Source organism: Chelonoidis abingdonii, chromosome 3 (assembly GCF_003597395.2).
Source record: "Chelonoidis abingdonii isolate Lonesome George chromosome 3, CheloAbing_2.0, whole genome shotgun sequence".
NCBI lineage: Eukaryota > Metazoa > Chordata > Testudines > Testudinidae > Chelonoidis > Chelonoidis abingdonii.
The window spans coordinates 106,498,546-106,511,568 of NC_133771.1; the positions used below are offsets into that span (position 1 = coordinate 106,498,546).

General features: G+C 39.8%; 1 protein-coding gene across 1 annotated transcript; it reads left to right on the forward strand.

Annotated features, from left to right (window-relative positions):
* Positions 1-2,921: 2,921 nt before the first annotated feature.
* On the forward strand, positions 2,922-5,914 carry TCF21 (transcription factor 21). The gene is made up of 2 exons (XM_032785061.1): positions 2,922-3,522; positions 5,442-5,914. The coding sequence occupies exons 1-2, from the start codon at positions 3,073-3,075 to the stop codon at positions 5,529-5,531; spliced, it is 540 nt and encodes a 179-aa protein (XP_032640952.1). The 5' UTR covers positions 2,922-3,072; the 3' UTR covers positions 5,532-5,914.
* The last annotated feature ends 7,109 nt before the right edge of the window (positions 5,915-13,023 follow it).

Here is a 13,023-nt window from a genome sequence, read left to right on the forward strand (position 1 = left end):
TCAATGAAGACTATTACAAAATTTATCACGCACACAAAAAAAAGCATGTGTGTATATATATATACACACACATGCTTTTTTTGTGTATGTATATATACTCCATATGTATCTATATTAAAAATATGATCTAGATTATTCTGATTTTCAGAGTATATGTGCATGTGTGTGCATGTATACACTCACACCCTCTGTCTATTTTTATAAAAATATACAATCTATATTAGTTTGATTTTCAGAAGTGCTGAGGACTCTAAACTCCATTTGAAGTCAATGAACGCCAAAGTTGCACACGGTCTCTAAAATTCAGATTCATACTGTTTGTGTGTGTGAAGATATATTTTTAGATGTTTTCATAAAATCTGAAAATTATTTTTGCTTTCCCATCTAGTCAAGACTTTGAGAAATTTCTAGGATGCAGTTAAAAGTCACTCAACTGAAAGCCTATGGAGACATGCTGCTTGATATCCTTTTACTGTTTTCTGGGCTTTTCTTGTGCTTTCCATATTGCACTCTGTGGTCACTTGTGCTCAAAGAAACAAGCACCTTCAACTTGATATTTTTGTCATCCCTGTTCTGGGAAGAATCTCGTTGCTGGTTAATAACATCAATCACTTAGGCCATAAATCCTTGCAGTGGATATGGTCATTTAAATCTCCACCTGCACAAACAACAATCAGGCACAGAAAATAAGAAAGCTCATAAATCTCCATGCTGGTGATTAGTAATTTTTGGATCTGTAACAAGGATGTTATAAAGAAAGAAATCCTAATTCATTAATTAGAGCTGATATGCTGACAATTTGTTTAGTTTTTAGCACAGGGAAAACGCAAACAGGGCACAGTTAACATAACATGACATTAGAGGTTAGTGAATTCCCAACAGATCCCACAGTTTGAAGATATGATATCTTAATATACTTATCTTATTCCAAGTAGAGGGTGTTATCTTGCAACCAAATGGCAAGAACTGGTTTAAAGTTTAGATCTGCACTTCTTTTTCTGGCTTATATAACTAAGGGAAAACCTAACTGGATGAATAGTTAAGAGATACTTTCATTGCTTATTAAAATCTATATTCAATAATATTTGTTCCTCTATAAAAACTCTCATCTTAAGATCTCAGATCACTATACCATCATTTACTAATTTAGCATCACAATATCCCCTAAATATTATGTTGGTTTGGGGGGCGGGGGTTAGGAGTGTGGACAAAGGGCCTGATGCAGTGCCCACGGAAGCAAATGAGAGTCTTCCTCCTGTTTTCAAAGAGCTTTCGGTCAGGCCTGGAGCAATTAAGTTGCACATTGCAATTAAGTCTCCTAAGTAATTGTTTTCCCTGGGGACCAGACTGTACGTTCTGCATACACACAGAGGGCACCACCCATATGTGGATCTGCTTTCCTGTAGTCCTGTTCTCTCCTCCCACACATATGCACAACCCAATCTCCAGAGAGACTTATTTTTGGTCCAGGATCTATGTGTGGGGAGGGGATGAGATAGGGAAGGAAATACACAGAGCAGCCTGCATTTACTTTTCGATGGACCTCCCTCTACACTTGGTTCCAGGGGCAGAGGCATTTAACCATTGACTTCAGTGGAAGTGGAGTTAGGCCAGCAATGAGTGCTTTTGAAAATCTACTATATATAGTTCAGAAAAAGCTTTACATGGGTTTTAATAACATTTACACATTACACCTGTACACATTATGGGGTGGGATTATGAAAACACTCAGTATTAACCTAACTCTGCACGCATAAAAATCAGTGGTAAAATTCCTATTGACTTCAATGGCAGCAGAATTAGGCCAAAGCTGAGTTCTTTTGAAATTCCTATTCTATGGACCACCTCATGCTGTATTTACTCAGACAAACTTCCCAGTAGGTCTTTGGTAATGGATCATGCAGTAAACTGAACATAGACAACTAGATATATTTCTACAATATAAATGAACAAAATAAATATTAACATAAGTAACAAAATCTTTGAAAGAAATATATTTATTTAAAATGATGTTTTATTTAAAGGCAACTTTTTATGCAAACTTTACAACATTTGGTAAATATTTTTCCTGATTTCATTTCAATGTGCAGGTATATATTTTTATTCTATTTGTTATTAAAAGAAAATATTCTAACATTAAATTATAATATCATTTTGCACTTATACAGTGCCTTCTATTGGAAGAATTTCTAAGTGCTTTTCAGATTCTGATGAAATAAGTTGCACAGCATACCTGAGAATTAGGGAAGAATTAATTATTAATTATATTTATTGTTGTTATTGTTATTATTCCCATTTTACAGATGGGTAAACTCAAACACAGAGAGATTAAGGTGCTTAGCCATAGTCACACAGGAAGCCTATAACAGAATTCTGATTTCCTGCCTTCAATTTCTGTGCTTTCACTAAGGGACCCAGCTTCTGTGTTTCAGAGTATGTCCTAATAGGATGCATTCTCAAACAATCATCCACAAATTTCTTTCAGATGAGTTTACAGGACACAGTTCAGAAGCTATGTGTTAAAATCCATCTTCAAGTCAGCTGCTTGGTAGATCCACTGGGCACCCTGATCAGGAGGCATTTTAGCTTTCATCAGGAGTCAGGGACAAGGATGACACCAGCCGCCTGGGTCATCCAGCAGGCAGGAGGGAGAGCCATGCAGAGTTCTAAGGGGCAGAGGAGGGAGGAGCTGCCTTGCTCCAGTTGGGAAGATTTGAATTACAATGTTGAGATCACTGGAACTCTTCTTTGGTGCCTGTTTTCCCCTCCTGCTCTTGAGCAGAGGTTTGTGAATGTGGTGAGCAGCAACAGGCAGTGGCCGGACAGGGCCCCTCCCCTGGGCTGCAGCCGGATCCGCCTCTCTATTCCCCAGATAAATTACTAGTGTCCTCACCAAATTCCTCAGCTTTCTCTCTCACTCAAACACGGGCAAGAAGCGGGGGTGGGGCGGGGATCCTCTCTTGACTGCAAACCTATCACACCCCAGGGCGAGGGGAAACGTCTTCTCAGCCTGAGGTATTCACCCAACGCCTGCCCCCGAGGAAGCTTTGATCCTTGTGCATCTCTCAGACCATGTCCACTGGCTCGCTCAGCGATGTGGAAGACCTTCAGGAGGTGGAAATGCTGGAATGCGATGGCCTGAAAATGGATTCTAACAAAGAGTTTGGGACGTCGAACGAGAGCAACGAAGAGGGCTCCAATTGCGAGAACGCGTCCCCCCAAAAGGGGAGAGGCGCCTCCGGCAAGAGGAAAAAGGCTCCCACCAAAAAGAGCCCTTTAAATGGAGTGAGCCAAGAGGGGAAGCAAGTCCAGAGAAACGCTGCCAACGCCAGGGAGAGGGCGAGGATGCGGGTACTCAGCAAAGCTTTCTCGAGGCTTAAGACCACTTTGCCCTGGGTACCTCCAGACACCAAGCTTTCCAAACTGGACACCTTGCGACTGGCATCCAGCTACATTGCTCACCTGAGACAGATCCTGGCCAATGACAAGTACGAAAATGGTTACATTCACCCAGTCAATCTGGTAAGGTCCTGCCTGGGCGCGTTTAATAGTTCATCAATACACTTGATCACTGAGGTGAAGGGAGGGGGAAATCAACATGTGTTGTACCCTTCAGAGAGGACTGCTGGCAGATCCCCTAAGAGTATATTTGGGGCGTTGAATTATTGCGTTTATTAGAATAAATTAGACGCCTTCCAAATCACCTCCCTCCCCAAACGCTGTTAGTTGACTTATAAAAAGATCTTAACATTATAATGGCACTAGCCTTTTCTGTGTTAATCTGCTCAAAAGAGGGTGACAGGTCAAATACGCTACAACTGTGCAAATCGATTCAGTAACATCTTTTAAACACACACTGTTGGGAGACAGATGACGTCTCTACAAGCAGTATTTATCCAAACAGGATTTCTCGTTCAATTAAGTACTTTAACAGTGTTCAGTATATAGGAACAGGTCCGATTTCTTAACGAATGATTCAGTCTTCATTTCTTCTGTATTTTCTGGTGTTTATTGATGTAAAATAGCACACACACACACATAAAAAATTGCTTTTTTAAAACATTATCATAGATCTGTTCGTTCATTACCTCGGATTTACTGTTCTCGGGATGTTTCTTTTATAAATGAGAACTTTAGAGTAGAAAAAAAAATCCTCTAAATCCTAGGTTGAGAGTTGTCTAATTTAACCACGGATTGAAAAGATGTATTAGGTAATTGTAGCTATTACTGTACCGTTGGAAGTACAGTAAAGATAAATGAAACACAAGTTCTCTCGTGTGTGTGTGTGTGTGTGTGTGTGTGTGTGTGTGTGTGTGTAATTCATTCTCGCTGTACTGCCAACCGTATCCATAATAGTAATAATTCAAGCCACTACAAGGACTGAATACATTTTCTAAAATCGCTGGTTAAAATAGATCATTATTACTCTTCATTTAGCGTTTAAATTTTAATACATGGTTGGACACTGCATGATAAACGAATTTCATCAAACATTGTGGCCGTTCAGTGGGGTGATCTTCCCTGAAGCTGCTTTTCAAACGTTTTGGGCTCAGCAGAAAAATAACCGGCAGTTTGCCCTCCACAAGGTGATTTGATAAGGGTTTGAGCTATTTCTTTTTTAAATAGTTGCATCTTAATTTGTGGGTAGACACAGCAATCTAACAAGTGGACAGAATGCAGTCTGAGGGCAATCCCTTTGTACTCCTTGCAAAATATTTTCGGGTGTGCAGCTTTTTATTGCTAAGGCTATTAAAGGAGGCTGCTCTTAATGAAGCGGTAAACCTAGGGGGGAAATAATATAATTTAAATTATGGGTCTAATCCTGCACTCTTTACTTAGCTATACCTCGCCTTAACCTCAGTGAGACTTTTACCTGAGTAAGGACAGCAGGAATTGGCTCTCTAATAGTATAATTACAGTAGTCGGTACAGTATAGAATACTGAGACTTTTGGTAAAACGGATTTCATTTTAAAAGCAGAGAAGCAGCACATGAGAGCGGTGCCTTGACATTACTCAGTTTAGGAAGAACAGTTTTGATCTGTCTTTACTCGTATGTCTTAGTATTAATTTTGGGCTCAGGAAAACGCTATCGGTTATTTAAAAAGCGACAGAGAGCGGTTTCTGGGATGCATAGAACACGATTCATCACTCGGAGGACTATATATAATCACAAGGGAAAGAGATGAATGTCTTTGGGAGGCTACGCGTTTTTATGCGCGTTGCCACTGAGTACAATCCGGCGGAGTCATCGCTAGAAATGACTAGCCCAGCACTTGGTTGCCTAGCTCAACCACTTTTTATCGCTGATAAAAATGTGGCGAGGCTATTCTGCCCGTGGGTTCTGGTGTAGCATAGTCTCACTAGACACTTGTAATATCATTGTGTTAACCCCACTGTTTTAATAACCCCCTTTTCCATCCCATGTCGTTTCCTGCTACAGACTTGGCCTTTTATGGTGGCTGGCAAACCCGAGAGTGACCTGAAAGAAGTGGTGAACACAAATCGCTTGTGTGGACCTACAGCATCCTGACCAACCTCAAGCCTAGGAAACCATCTTCAGCGTGTAAGGCGGGGGAAATGAAGAAGGAAGCTGGAGACTCCCCCCTCTCTAAGGAACACTTTATAGAGATGAGGGGATTCATCCTCAGTAAAGAGGAGACCAAATGTACATTAGCAAAGACTCCACCCCAAAGATCCCATATATTTAACTTTATTAACGCGTGTACAGTTGATTGTCCTGCAAAGCAGCCTTGCTGGTTCAAGTGCTAATAGCGAGGAAGATCAAACAAAACGTACCAATGTGTATCTTTTGTATGATACATTGTGACATATGTAGATTCATAGAATAATTGACTTTGATAGTCACATCTATAAAGTAATTCACGTTAAAGATATATAGATATATTTTCTTCAAACAGGTTTTGCTATATTTCTGTGAATAAATCATCCTTTCTATTGAAAATAAATACAGAGCGGTCTAATTTTCATTTCAGCGTTTTGTGGAGTGACACCCCATTCTCGGTTCTCCTGAAAGCACCCACATTGATGTGGGATGATAGATCCGGGAACAAAACTCTTTGACCCTAGATTATAAAGTGTTTATTTTCCCAATTAAGAAGATTTAGACCGTATCCTTTGCGGGTGGGGAGGATGACGGTGTTTGGAGCCTGACTGCCAGGTCGCACTTCTTTTTTTAATTTTTTGTGAAGAAAGAGAATTACCACTGAAGTGCAATAATAACCTGGCAGATCGAGGATTCTGGCATTTCTAAAGCAGCCGCCTGCAATTTGAAACTGACCAGCAACAAAGTTCGTAGCCTGCTGCTCCGCATGTGATGCTATAGTTTTCATAGCCCAGCTTTCTTGCGAAGTACACATTAATATCGATTGTCAAGGCTTACGCCTTACTGTAATTTAAAAAAAGACTAACTTTTACTAACTACGCGGGGGGGGGCTGGGGGGGGAACCCCCGGGCCTGATCCATTCTGGAGGCGGTTTTCCTCCCGTACAATTTAATTTGGGGGGAAAGAGGTGTTACTTATCGACCAAGTGCAGCCAGAGGAAGGATTCCCCCTGGGCCCGGGTTCGGGGTGCCTAGAATTTCTAATTTAAACATCTTCCTCTCTATTGATCAGCTAGTCTGTGGGAGATTAAAGTTGAGATAAACAGACCGCGCCGGGCTCTTTCCCCTGCGCCAGCGGAGTCCACAGGCAGCTGATGCGCCAGATCCCACCGAGCTGTTTAATGTTTCAGGGTTATGACCGCACTGTTTACAAGATGTCTTCGGTTATTTATACTGTTATTATTAGCAGAGGGGCTTTAAATTTCCGCTTCACTTGCTCTTTCAATATTTTTTTCAGTTCAATTTGATACCTGGGTATTTTCTTTTTCTTTACGAAAATAGACAACATTGGCTTTCTGGTCGCTGCATTACACCGTCTCTATCTCCACCAGAAAGAGTTTGCCAGGAAATGGGAAATGCACAAGAACGAAAATCAAAACAAAACAACAAGTTAAAAGTGTCATGGGAAGCGTAAGGGTTTGCTTTGGGGAGTCAGGGGAAGACAAGAGAGCGCAGGCAATATAGCTGATTTACACTAGGGGCTAGGTGGTAATCCGATTGGATATCACTGGGAAGACAGCTAGAAAAATCTAGGGCCAGAACTTTCAAATGTAGTGGTTTAAAATTAGGCACCTATATTCATATTTCTGGCCTGAGCCAGCAAGGACTTTTGCACCTGAGTAACTTTGTGCATTCCAATGCCTTTCATTGAACCCACTGAGACCCCTGGGCTAAGTGAAGTTAGATGAAAACGTTTTTGTAGGACCGGATTCTGAGCTATCTAATGACCTGATTTTCATCTACAAGCCCACAGAAGTCAATGGGAGCTGCTCATGCTCCGCACCTGGGGAAAACAGACTACTTCTTGAGGAGCTTAACTATGGGTTTCAGTGCCAAACATTAGTTATCTACGGCTCAGTCCTGAACCCTTTAAGTCAACGGCAAAACTCCCCTTGACAGCAGACCTCTACATCTGCTCATTTTGGCCAAGATAAATAAATTAGATAGTAGCCAACAGAAGTTTTGCTGCAGTAAGGACTGCGAGATTGGGGCCCAGGTATATCTTTCTGATTTTGTATCTTCAAACTCAGTGCACTTTCTTCTTTTTCTAGTGATGTTTTGTTAACGTTTTTTCTCTTTGCTTTAGACTCCATCACATTGTCATTTCTTCCATTTCATTTCTGACGTCTCCCCCCCCCCCGTGTAAGTCTGATCTACAATACTTTATTCAGGCAAAATCCCTCTTGAAGAAGGGGAGTAGGATCCTGCCCTGTTTTACATAAACAGAGTCCGGACTCAAATAAGAAGGAGCGGTGAGATCACAGACTCTGTATTATTAGATGAATGTTAATAATAGTTTAGAATAATAGCTTATTGCAAATCGGTTTCCTGATTTGTCCAATAGATCAGTGTAGCGAGTTACTGTTTATATTTCTCTTTTACTAACCTCTGATTTAATTTTACATTTAGATTCGCAAATTATTTAGTCCCTCAGGTGAATCCAGATTACAAGAGAACTATGATCTAGTAAATTCATGTAACTAACAAAAAACTGGTAAAAACATTATGGTCTCATAACTACAGCTAAAGAAAACAACTACCTATAATATTATATATATATATATATATATATAACATGTTTGTGTAGGAAATATGTGTGTGTGTGAATTTGAAGTAACTGTTCTAATACTTTTTAATAATAGTGCTATTTAATTTCATTTTCTTCACTTCTTTAACTTAACATTTGGTGAAATTAAAAACCCAGACACATATCCCGATCTGGGGCAAACTAACACAATCCCCTTGACTTCAGTGGAGCTATGCCACTTTAAAACAGCTGAAAATCTGGTCCTGAATATTTTATTTATTATAGGGTAAATACACGGTGGTCAATCCTGAATTTTTTGCGCACCTAAAGATGATGGGAACTTTGCCTGAACCAAAACTGTAGGACCAGAGGCATGCTTGTATTTCCACAGAATTAACTGGAGTTTTACCATTCCCTTCAGGAGGAACAGAATCAAGTCCCACAACCTTAAACTAGGTGTACTTTATAATCAAGGATCCCTTGAGATTCACATTTTTATGTTACCTAATGAAACAGAAAAAAGAATTTTACTGATACTTAAAATCATGAATTGGGTCATTATTAACTACTGCTTGCTAAAGAATTGAAGCCAAGTGCTCTTCTCTTTTCACAACTTGAAGTCAGTGGGAGTTTTGGATGTACAAAAAATGCAGGATTGGACTCCAGATTTCCTACATAAATAGGTTCCATCTCTTCACCACTCCAGTTCTCAACAATGTCTAAATTCAGTCAACATTTTTCTGCTCCTTTTTTAATCTGGTGATATTAATTGTTCATTAGAGGCCAGGATTTCAAGGGATATTTGCCACTTTAAATGTACAGGAACAGAGTAGTGAAAAAGGAAATAGTCTGAAATGGAACTATGAGAAATATAATTGCTATCATGTATAAAAGCCTGCATTGAAACCAATGTAGAGACAACAGTTTCATAGTTACATAGTAAATACAAGGAGATAGATTCTGTCACCTTAACTCACTTCCGGTAAAACCTTATTCTGCAAGTAGTCCCATTCAAGACTACTTGTGGAGTAGTGTACTCCTCAAAATGAATAAAGGTCAGTCTATTTTTCCTTCTGCAGTCAGGTGCACTTGGTTGCTGTATAGAGCAACCCACAGATGTGTAATGAGTATGGAGTTGCGTTTATTCCATGTAAACCCAATGACTTGGAAGCATTGCGTTCTTTGGAACTTCACAACAGCCATTGCCATACATCTCACGAACAAAGTGGGATACATTTGAACCAATAAGCATCACAGAAATTATGTTTCTCAACCCCACCCCCATACTACTAGAGTATTGTATTTTTCTGATATAAAAATATTTCCTCTCACCCTCCTGCCCTACCTGATCTTCCTTTCATCATTCATATCCCTCGTGAAAACATACTTCTTCTGTTGAGCGTTTATACAACAGTCTAGACTCAATAATCCAGATGGTTATTAAAACATACACAGCACTCTTATAAGACTGTACCCTCTACCTGTGCATCACATATGTGTGAACGTTGCTGTCTGCATCTGAACTAGACTGTGAATTGAGGATAGGGACTGTGTTTTTACAGCACTGATAGTCAATAACACCAATGCGATCTAAGGACCAGGATTTTTTTTGAAAATAGGTATTAAGAATATGACAGCAATGGCACTGGTGAAATCACAAGCACGTTTTCCTAGGCAATCAGTCACAAGTGTGAGGTCAAAAATATTCATGCTTCAACCAAATACAATATTTTGCAGTATCTGATCATAGTATATTGGTTTCACATTGTCCTTTCCCACAGATGAAAAACCTGGTCTACACAGTTTTTGTACTGATTTAATTATGTCATTCAGAGGTGTGATTTTTCACTGAAATAGTTAAATCAGTGCAACCCCTCTGTGGATGCAGTTATACCCAAATGAAGGTGCCCATACATTTACAAGAGCAAGTTATATCTGCATAAGTATGACCACACAAGGGTCACCACTTTAACTATATAGGTTTCAAATTGATATAGTTAAAGCAGTCCAAAAACTCTTTGTGAACAAGCCTTTACTGTCAGAACAGTTTTGAAATTAAGCATTCTTGTGACTTATAGTTTTGCCCTGAAACTTGAACCTCTAAACTTACTAAATAGACATTAATATGTGTGTACAAATAGGCAGAGGCACTAAGTGAAGGATTTGAAGTGTCCCTGGTGAGAAAGACATTTGACAAATATTCCTCCTCATTCCTTAAAATATGTGAGATAATTTTCACCAAGAGTGAAAAAGACAAGCAGATCTATATCCAAGTGCACTCTTTTGCATAAATCGTACCCAAGTCCATTTCCCAGCTATAAATATGGATTAACTGTTTACTAGAGTCATAGGTTCTTAGGCCAGAATGGACCATTGTGATCATTTAAGCTGACTTTCTGTGTAACACACACTATAGAACTTCCCCCCAAATTCCTAAGGCATATCTTTTAGAAACATCCTTTTGGGGTTGTTTAGCTGCTGTTTGGAACAATGTGGGTGAAGTAATATCTTTTATTGGACTAACAGAAGTTGTTCCAATAAAAAATATTACTTGGTTCACCTTGTCTTTCTAGTATCCTGGGACCAACATGATTACAACAATACTGCAAACAACAATGCCATTCCAGATGAGACAGGCCAGGAAAGAGGAGAGGTAGCAAACTAGCCCCCAAGTCTGTGTAGCTACCCAAGGAGGAGTCAAGAGTAGAGGTGAATGAACAGCCATAGAATGATCTCTCTTTCTCCCGCTACTGCTCAGTCCTTCAAAAGGGAGGGGGACGGACCATAAGCATCTAGATCACAAAAGGGTGAAGTCAGACCACCAAAGAGGAAGGGAACATAGCTGAGTGAGCCTAAGAGCTGCAGCTGCCTTTGTCTACTCTGGGAAGAACATCTGTGAAATTCTGGACTACAACAGCAAAGAGGAGGAGGAGGAAGAAGAGACAATGAACATTACCGGGGGACGAAGCACTCACATGGAGATAACTGTTTAACTGGACGGCAGTCCAGATCATTACAGCTACATACCTCTCACCCTTCAAACATATATGAGACAAAAGCCAGTGTATGACAAATGACCAGAATGACTGTGCTACCCCTTGCTTTTGGGTTTGTGCCTATTATGACATATTTAACCATCAAGGCAATATTTTTTGTCATTGAAACAATAACAATAATATGCAGTGTCTTTTATACAAAAAAGAGATTGCAGAATAACACCACCACCTACCCCTTACATATAGTGCTTTTCATGTTTCTTCTATACTTAATGTTCTCCCAGAGGCAAGATAAAAAATAGTTATTAATGCTTCTTGGGTGAAAATTAATATAGAAATAGAAAAACACAGTCAGCAACCCATCTACACTAAGGAATCCCAACATTGTTAACACTGGTAGAACTGAACTGGTAAGAGCAACTGAAACATTTGTACAATTTCCTCAGTGAGGATGAGGCTTTTGTATTTTCAAGGGAGCACAGCCATTGGGAATGGAGAGTATTCAGCACTTCTGTGCTAAGAGAATTCAGCACTTTGCAGGATCAGGCCCTGGAGAAACTGATGATAGAAATACAGAGTCTGAAACTGAGTGAGTGATTCTGAAGAATATAGGAAGAAACTAGAAACAAACAGAAACATAATCAGTTCCCCTTTTCTCCATTTTATCCCACACCACAATCCAGCCACATTGTCAGTAGAAAGCAGAAGACAAATCTGTGACAATGTAGCATGCTCAACATGTCACAAGAGTCATTCAACACCTCTTAAATTCTAGACCCTGGCTAATATTCTGTTGCTCTTCTAATTTTATTGTTCATCTCTTTATTTCCTTGGTATTGCCAACAGAGTCTTTTTGTGCTAAGGATACAATCTGTATGTTTGATTAAATCCCAGCTGCTGAAACTAGATATGGTTAAGCAGGAAAGATGGTTCCATTCTGCCTGCTGTAAAGTTACTAAAGGAGAATCTTGTCAGTAGCTCTTTATCTTTTCCATTTTCTTTTTGGTATAGTGCTTCTCTACTTTTTTTCCATGCATTAGGTTGTAAAATAAAATCTGAAGAAATAATCTTTTGTTTGTTTGGATACAAATGGTTACTTTGGAGCTGTTTTTACTATTTACACCAGACATATCATATGATTGAATACACCGAATGAGAGCTGTTATACTGCACATAAAGGCATATCTATCTCAGAAGCATATGAGTATGCTGACGGCAAGGGCAGCAGATAAGCCAGAGTGCTTGCACTATTCAATCTGATAGCTAAACTCAGCAACCAGTGGGTTCCTTCCCTTATAAGCCTCTTCCCATGGCTGTGTCTTTCTCCCTAGTGGCTGCTGCCTTCTGAGAGCTCCTCAACAATCCATGAGATGCTCAGTATAAGCTTTCCCTTGATGATGATCTCTCCAATAAGATGTTGCTGCCTCCACTTCAAGATTTAGTGCAGGAGCTGATTGTCTCTAGATATCTACTATATTAAAACAGAGTGCACACTAGCTCTTTCAGTGTAGTCTGGGATACTTAGTTAACTAGCAAGTCCATTACAAAACAAACAATAACTGAAGGCTCAATTATAATTATTTTCATTATCATAGCACCTAGGGGCCTAATTTGAGAACGGGGCCCTATTGTGCTAGGCACTGTACGAACATAGTAAGAGACTGCTCCACCTTCCAGAAGCTTCCAAGGGGAGACGGAGAGAGAGTGAAGTGACTCGCTCAAAGTCACACAGCAGATCAATGATAGAGGCAGGAATAGAAAACAGGTCTCCCAAGTTACAATTCAGGACACTATCCATGGGGTCAAAAAGATAGCAATAGCTGGTCCATGCAATAGATCTTCAAAGGAAGGTGAGAGGGAGCATACAACCTGTAGAG

Coding starts and splice junctions, on each gene's coding strand:
- TCF21 (XM_032785061.1), top strand. CDS start 3,073: ATGTCCACTGGCTCGCTCAGCGATGTGGAAGACCTTCAGGAGGTGGAA. Junction 3,523..5,441: donor ACATTCACCCAGTCAATCTG/GTAAGGTCCTGC, acceptor TTCCTGCTACAG/ACTTGGCCTTTTATGGTGGC.